This window comes from Nuphar pumila, chromosome 5 (genome assembly GCF_984573655.1).
Source record: "Nuphar pumila chromosome 5, dmNupPumi1.hap1.1, whole genome shotgun sequence".
In the NCBI taxonomy this organism is placed as follows: domain Eukaryota; kingdom Viridiplantae; phylum Streptophyta; class Magnoliopsida; order Nymphaeales; family Nymphaeaceae; genus Nuphar; species Nuphar pumila.
The window spans coordinates 123,526,554-123,535,029 of NC_143253.1; the positions used below are offsets into that span (position 1 = coordinate 123,526,554).

The 8,476-nt window shown below is 36.2% G+C and overlaps 1 protein-coding gene across 1 annotated transcript; it reads right to left on the reverse strand.

The window, feature by feature from the left end:
- Nucleotides 1-2,365: 2,365 nt before the first annotated feature.
- Nucleotides 2,366-3,607, reverse strand: LOC149838507 (metallothionein-like protein type 2). The gene is made up of 3 exons (XM_090006628.1): nucleotides 3,478-3,607; nucleotides 2,641-2,721; nucleotides 2,366-2,493 (listed from the first exon to the last, which is right to left on the reverse strand). Exons 1-3 carry the CDS (start codon nucleotides 3,540-3,542, stop codon nucleotides 2,403-2,405), a joined length of 237 nt encoding a protein of 78 aa, XP_089862754.1. The 5' UTR covers nucleotides 3,543-3,607; the 3' UTR covers nucleotides 2,366-2,402.
- Nucleotides 3,608-8,476: the final 4,869 nt, after the last annotated feature.

Genomic DNA, 8,476 nt, shown 5'->3' on the forward strand with positions numbered 1-8,476 from the left:
CTAGTTTAATCGGTTTATTTTTATTTTTTTGATGTGTAGAACATTGTATGTGAGTTTTCTTGATTTTTTTTGGTTTTTGCATATATATTATCTAGTTTATCGTCAGAATTTTATTTCAAGATGGCACCAAGTATGAAGAGAAAAAACGCACATTTTACACCTACCATTACAAATAAGAAAATAAAAAGGCAGAATGAGTTGGTCTGGCTATAAGAATTTGACGATTATATGGTGTTTCATGAGACTTATCTTGACACATACAATAAACTTGTCACTCCTATAGAGAGGGATCCTGCTCTAGCACCAAAAGTCTAGTTGTTAGACCTTGTCTACCAAAAATACAACCTCAACATTATATAGTACAAAAATTTATGCACATTCAAGTTGTTGTATGCACTTTCAACATATCAACTATTAAAATTTTTAGACTAGCACACAAGTCATGTTGATTTTGCAAAAAAAGTGATGACATTGCAGCCAGATATTTGTCTCCCATCTCGAAAGCATCGAAGGAGGGAGAGGGGGATTTATTGGCGAAGAAGTGTAAGTTATTGGCTCATAGTGAAGATGTTTTCAAACTCGATACCTAGCTTGAACAAGATGAAGATGAAGACACTTGCAGTGGTAGTGGCGAAATAGAGATGTAGGTTGTGTTTAGGTTGTCTCTAAATTGAAGGAGTAGTCGATCATTTGTGGAGGAGAGTGAGGTTAGGGTTGGGGCAATTTTGGAGGGTCTTCAGGCAAAAGATGAGAGCAATATTGGGTTAAATATTTCAAATAGTTCATCCTCCCCCTCTTTTGGTGAGAGTGAATGCTTCGAGTAGAAGGTCGCAACAGCAAACAATATCTGGGGTGTTGAAGGATAAGTACTTTTCTATATTTATTTTGTATTTAACTGCCACTTTATGTTAGATCATCCATTAAAAACAATTGATTTTTTATATTACATCTATGTAAATCAAGAGTATATTACACCAAGCTATACTTGTTCAATAGCATAATAAATGTACACACACACACACACACACACACACACATATATATATATATATATATATATATATATATATATATATATATATATATATATATATATATAGACACACACACACACACACATCACGCATGTTATGCATAGCCTTGTGTTTATTTGTGACTTGTTCAATAGCATAATAAATGCACACACACACACACACACACACACACACACACACACACACATATATATATATACACACACACACACATCATGCATGTTATGCATAGCCTTGTGTTTATTTGTGTGTTTGTGTACTTGGATTCCAAACAGTAAAATGTTAGAACAATTGAATATGTGCATGTGAGTATAGCAACCACATCAGCTTGTACTATCCCACATGTACCGATGCTTCTACCACAAAGCACACTCGTAGTTTTTAGAACTAGCGGAGTCATACAAGGATTTATTAGATCAAATGTATTTCTGAATATTCTTGAAGGTGACCCCATGGAACATCGGCTATAGTCTCGTAGATTCTATTGTACAGTTTTAAAGTTTGTCTTCAAACATATTCATTTTCGGAGACATTGAGATGATAATTACATTAAAAGACTGCCAAGAATCACTGGATTGAAGTGTCGTGAGAAGCTAATGACTTGACGTCACAGAGAATAATTTAAGAATTTTGGTCGTGTCCTCATAAATATGGATGGTGGGGCATGGGATGGTGTTGGGGTAAAGTTATCATGGTTGAGTAACTACTATGACCCCACAATTGAGTTGTGGTAGGAATATGGTGCCAACTTTTGGATAAAAGGGTAGAAAGAATATGCAAAACAACATCAGAGCATTCTTACTCTATTTTTTTTGTGCATACTTATTCATTGACTCTGGTGAGAAGACGATCCATGGATTATACTTCAAATTATTTCAACCATTGACTTTCATTGATGAATATGCATGAGAAATTGTTGTTCTTACACACATTTTAGCAAGTGTTTTTGCCCAAACTTTAGGTGTATTTTTTAAAATTGCCCTATTATAATTGTACTTTAATTTCATCATAAAGACGTGTTATCAATAATAACTCAAATGTCTAATAGGTAATTTTTTCACTATATACTGAGATATCTATTCTATCCTCAAGATTGAAGGCGTTAATTAAAGCAGAACTTATTACTTCATTCAAACATTTGTGCCACCTCTATGGAATACCGAGGCAGCACATCTATATACACATAAAGACCATCCAAAATACACTAAGCTTCCGAAAAGGCATAAGAAAACACGCTAGGCCATAGCAATGGAGCATTATACATAGAACACCCTATATCCAATTGTTGTCCCAACAGACACAAGACTCTGCCATTTTTATTCACATACAACACACATATCATTTCCCTTTGATTGCATGGTGGCATCATTAGCAGGTGCAAGGGTCACAGCTGCAGTTGCCGCCACACTTGCAACCTTCAGTCTCGTACCCTCCAATCATCTCAACACCTTCCAAGTGCCTGCACTCCCAATTATATCACATAAAAAAATTGACATAGTCCATTATATATGAGAAAGGAAGAAGAAGAAAGATAGGTAGGTAGTATGAGACATGATCATTCATTATTCCTTAAATTATTGAAAGAACAGAAGAGAGGAAAACATACCCAACTCGAGGAGCAACTCCAGCAATCATGATCTCAACTGACTTTTCTCCTGAGAAAGCGAGATCAGGAAACATGTTGCATCTGTAACCAGAAAATGTTGTACAATCAAGTTACTTAAATTTCCAACAAAACCAATCATAAATTCTATAAAAACTTGAACAAAATCATAAAATATTGGTCGTAATTATATATGTGTGTCTGTATGTTTTACAGTAATGATAATACCATAGTTACAAATATCCTCGATATATACTTCTAAAATATCGTAATATTATTCCGAGAGCCACAAGCCGTGACAATATCATCATTCCCACATTTCCAATGTACTGATATGTTTTCTTGTTATTTATATTTTAAATTTTCAAATTTGATACTTTTTATTTTTTCTAATATTTTTGTTAACTGTAAATGGGCATTGATTCTCTCTACGTTTGCCAAAAAACAAAAATCAATTTATTTCAAGATTTTTCCTTGCAACAGTGCATGTCAAGTTGGGAGGTCTGTTGGACCGGGAAGTCCGTTAGGCTTGGCAAAACCAGCATATTGGCCCTATTCCTCATTTTTAGTCATGTATAGAATTATATATATTGAACAATCAAAATTCAAAACACTGCAAGATTGCAATAAAGTTCTATGCCCAATATGGTATGGACCCAAAGTTGCACCAACAACAAAGAAAGCCAAACGTTGAGACAGGGTTTCGTTTGTTTGGTGGCCCAAATTCGTTTGCTATGGACTCAAGTTACAGGCAGAAGGAACAAGCACTACTTCAGGCAAAGCCAAAGGCAAGAGTAGACAGGATCAACCAAAAGAGAAAGAGGGAGTTAATTAATTTACCCTCCACAGCTTGATCCGCAGCTGCAGCCGGAGCCACATCCACAGTTTCCTCCGCAGCAAGACATTTTTTCTCTCTCTCTCTCTCGACTTTCCTTTTCTTCTCTTTCTTTCTTCCCACAAGCTCGACTTATCTCCCTGCAATCCTACGCCATTAGGCTTTCCCTTATATAGAGCGACGAGGAGGTGAAACCGTCTTTCGTCACCACAGACGTGTCATGATCTACGCTTAAAAAAATATGTATCATGTCACTGTCTATTGTTCCACCACCTAACTGTAATATATATATATATATATATATATATAGGAAATGGAAACCTACAAAATACAAAACCTAGTAAATGAAACATGATAGTTGATTCTATTCCATTCTAATCTCGGGTCCTCAGCTAAAAACCCTCATGCTATTATCGGTGGTTTATGGGCCTACTACTTCTGCTCGTAAATGTGTATTTTGGGAGGAGCTGCGTCAAATTGCCTCTTTGGCGCCGGACCATTGGTGTATTATAGATATAAGACCAAAGCAAAATAGCTCTTATGCCAAAAAATTAGGCGTTATTTTGAAAAATAATTTTATTTATTTTCCTTAATTGCATGTTTGGCTTATGGCATAAAATGAAGTCAAACACTCAATAATGGTGTGGAAAATGTATTAACTGGGCTTACGTAAGAAGTTTCTACGTTCAAGTAACTTACAAAGCAATTTAAATTTCTCATCCACTCCTGGCCAAGTATTTTATGTCATTAGCTCTGACGTTTTTCATGCTGCCTGTGCAGTCTAGGAAAATGAAGATATCACTTGGATGGGCTTAAATATTTTGGGATTTTTCTCTTAGCTTCCTATTCTTATATGTTGTATACGTAACTTTCTCTGTTTTAAGGTGATTTCTCATCGTCTTTAATGTTTAATGAATTTTCCTTTACTCTCAAAAAAAAAGATAGTGGATTTTTGGTGTTTTTATCGAAATTCTGATCCCATAGATGTGTTCAACATGATTGATTTACTAGAAACCGACACTTGAATATTGCATTTTGGATGAAAAAAATGGTATTTAGAGCCTCAAAAATTTGTGAAAATTGTAGGCTGTTGATTTTTTGAAACCTTATAAAAACTTATTCATGCATCGGAATCAAATATTCCAAGAAGTGATTCCTATAAAAACAAGAATATAGATCACATCTGTACCGTCAAAATTTCAAAAAAGACACAAACATTCATGAAAATCTAATTACATGTTTCATTTAGTAGCTTTTGTATTTTTGTAGGTTTTCATCTCTCTCTCTCTCTCTCTCTCTCTCTCTATATATATATATATATATATATATCGATTACCAACTTCGTGGGTGGACAACTTGCTTGGGCCTCGTGTTGGTATATGAAATAAAACACCGAGGGAAGACGATATAAGATCAAAGCAAAATAGCTCTTATGCCAAAAAATTAGGCGTTATTTTGAAAAGCAATTTTATTTATTTTCCTTAATTGCATGTTTCGCTTATGGCATAAAATGAAGTCAAACACTCAATAATGGTGTAGAAAATGTATTAACTAGGCTTACGTAAGAAGTTTCAACGTTCAAGTGACTTACAAAGCAAGCCTTTGAATACCAATGAAATGGTCTTTAAAAATTAGGTGTTACTTTGAAAAACGGTTTTATTTATTTTCCTTAATTGCATGTTTGGCTTATGGCATAAAATGAAGTCAAACACTCAATAATGGTGGGGGAAATGTATTAACTAGGCTTACGTAAGAAGTTTCTACATTCAAGTAACTTACAAAGCAATTTTAATATTATATATATTATATATATATATTATATATATATATATATAGGAATGGGGACGGTGCAACCAAAGGAAGATGCAACATCTGTAACCAATGCTGATGTTTGCACTGCCACATTTACAAACGGTTTGGATTTTTCATTTGATTACACATGGCGTCTATTTTACATGTTGAAGCATGTTCGCTATTTACGAGCTCACTGGGTTGGATGGATGCTGGTAAACAAGCCCAACGAACCGAGACACGGGTGTTCAAGTTGGGCCCTTTCTTGTGGCAACCCGAGCCGAGTTTGAGCTCACTGCAAGCCCCAGTTAAACGAGCCAACTTGTCTATAGAAGCCTACATATACATTATTCAAAATTAAAAATAATGGAGTTTAAACTTTAAACATGATAAGTCGAGTTCAAACTAACTCGTTTACAAAAAAAATGTGCTGCCCTATCTCTTCAAACGGTAGCTGTCTGGTTCAACGCAAAAATCAGTGTATTTTGTGGAGCCCATAGCCTGAATGGAACAGGTATAGTTTAAGGAAACAGGGTGGCACTTTTTTTTTCTGGAATCACATTACATTTTTTCCTATGATAGAAGAGATATTGCTGAAGAAGACTAATGCTTTATTAGATGGAGTTGATCCTAACTCTTGTAAGTGGATATATGAGGTAAAAGGTACTCGCAACGGTTCTATTGAGAACCATAAAGAGAGACTTGCAATTAAAAGATTTTTCTTTTAGAAATTCGGTATAGATTTTGATGAGACTTGTAGAATCATTGTTAAATTGACTTGTGCAAAGGTGATTATCTCTTTGGCAAGTTGATGATTTTTTTGGTCGACATATATTAAGAATACCTTCATGGAGATTTTGATAGAGATTTATATTGAGCAACCAACTATTTTTTCTTAATCACTTTCTTGTTAAATATGTATATAAACCTAAGAAATGGTTTGAGAAAAATTACAGAATGCTTATTGCTTTATGGTTATAGACCATTTCATCTTTGTTTATGAAAAAGACTTGCTAGTACTACTGTTGTTCATCAAATTGGTTAAGATCTTATCAGGACTTTTGAGTCTGCCATGCTTCAACCAAACTATCAATAAGGGAGACGTGTACCTTATTTTATGTGTAGGTATATGAATGCATAAACTAAAAGGATGGCATGGTTATTGCGTTCCTTCCAGCGATCAACTAATGCTTTTTTTCTTCTTTTCTTCACTCGCTCACGTCCTGTGCCATGTTTGTGTGATGCTTTGTTGCTAGACTGATCGTGAGTTGGGTTTTGAATCTCATACCAACATGATCAACATCCACAGATGGCCGTTTGACCTTACCCGACCCAAACATGGGCATAGCCCCATACTGCACGGACAACTCAAATGGTAACGCTTGGCCCTTAATTACAGCCATGGCCAAGGACGATTGCTTCACATGGAGTCATCAAAAGAGCGACCCTTCAGTCACATTCTAATTAAGGTGACCGGTAACATTGCTTCACATGGAGTAATCAAAAGAGCGACCCTTCATTCACACTCTAAATTAAGGTGAGCAAGTCAGGTCAGAGCATCAGAGATCACCAGTTCATCCATGTGATGAACAGAATCCCAAACATATTTTTTTGAAAAAAAAAACATCAATGCCTGCACATTGGATGGCCTCCTGTTGATAAAACCCTGTCTCACTTGATCGAAATGGGTGATCAGGTGCAGCAGTATACTTAAAGTGTGCAGTCACATTGCACCCGACCTCAATTCCACTAAGACTGCCCTTTTCTCCAAACCAAGTCAAGCCAAAGCTGATCAGAACTGCTCTCCCCTCTCTATCTATTAATCACCAACTTCTAGAAAGAGGAAACTCAAACTAACCTAGCTAATTTTAGTATTCAGGTTTCACCTTTTATCATTAACCTTCTTTCAAAAGGTTAGTGGTTACACTGCCTGAAATCAATATTGGTTAACGGTTAACCTTTTTGAGAAGGTCGAGACCATTGTTGTGTTGGAGTTGACTGCACCAATTCGGGTGGGCCTAGGCTGCACCTTGGTTCACTTAAAAGAACAGACCCACTTAGGGGATCAGCTTGCCCAATAAAGAAGTGATGAACCCTGAGAGAGAGACGAGTCTAGGGGGTAGGAACTTGCAATAGAAAAAGAGACCCTTAGAGGGGTGAAATTCATATTTTTTTTTATTTCATGCTTCAATACAGAAAATGAGGACTATATATAAGCCAAGGTGAGCTCTTAAAAGCTACACAAGTTACAAGTTACAAAGTTAAATCAAAATCTAAAATTAGGTAAAACCTTGAGACCCCTAGGCTAATCTTAGGTATACTTATTTGGACTAAAACTAAAAATGAAGGCAACACAGTATAAATTGGTTTCACACTTGGACTACCTATTGACCACAATTAAGAAGAGCTTTCAAGAGGGTACACAAGTTCCACGAAGTCCATAAATATGTTGGGCACTCAATGGGTGAAGCTTACTTGATCTTCTTTGACCATTTTTATAGGGGCATCCCACAAGTGGGTCCCAATTGAGTCAACTTCTTCAAAAATAAGAATGGGTGTCATAGGCTTGGGCCCCATTTGGTCTTTCATGCTAGACTGATAAGGTGATGCCTCAGGGATGGGTCTCATAAATTAAAATACTCCGAGCTTGGATCCCTATACAGAGATTGGGCCTTTGGATTTGGATTGAGCACCTCCACAACTTGGTCTACATCAAGTACTTGGACCACTGAATTCGGACCTGGATCCGAGTCCACAAGAAATGGGTTAGTATCTTCCCTTCTCTCTTGAGAATTGCTCTGTCCCTTAGGGCAAGATTATGAGAGAATGATTTTAAAGGGTGTAATCAATCTCCAATGTTGGTGCATTCATTCATATTTTTTCAGCATATTGTCTTCCAGCCCTTAGAACTACTCGATAGTCGTGCACCCTTCCAACAAATGAGTTGTCTGCATAAGTGAGCTTCTAGATGAGAGTGCTCACTTCATCGGTGGTAGATCTTTGCGGCCTTCCACCGGGATAAAAATAGTGAATGGATCCATTCCAAACATTCGTACCACCATCCATATGACATTCTCTTTGTGTTTTTATTGAGATTTAAACTCAATATTTTTTTAGGTCTTAGGGGGCTTCGACTTATTCACCACTATGAGTTTGTGAACTTCAGCATTAAATATGGACAAGTTTTCATCCTTGTTCATCTCACAACATTTA

What these genes read in the sequence shown, in the direction of transcription:
- LOC149838507 (XM_090006628.1), bottom strand. Translation starts at nt 3,542, where the DNA reads ATGTCTTGCTGCGGAGGAAACTGTGGATGTGGCTCCGGCTGCAGCTGC. An exon ending in TGCGGATCAAGCTGTGGAGG is followed by an intron (nt 2,722 to 3,477) that starts GTAAATTAATTA and finishes TTCTGGTTACAG; the next exon opens with ATGCAACATGTTTCCTGATC. An exon ending in GGAGTTGCTCCTCGAGTTGG is followed by an intron (nt 2,494 to 2,640) that starts GTATGTTTTCCT and finishes TTGGGAGTGCAG; the next exon opens with GCACTTGGAAGGTGTTGAGA.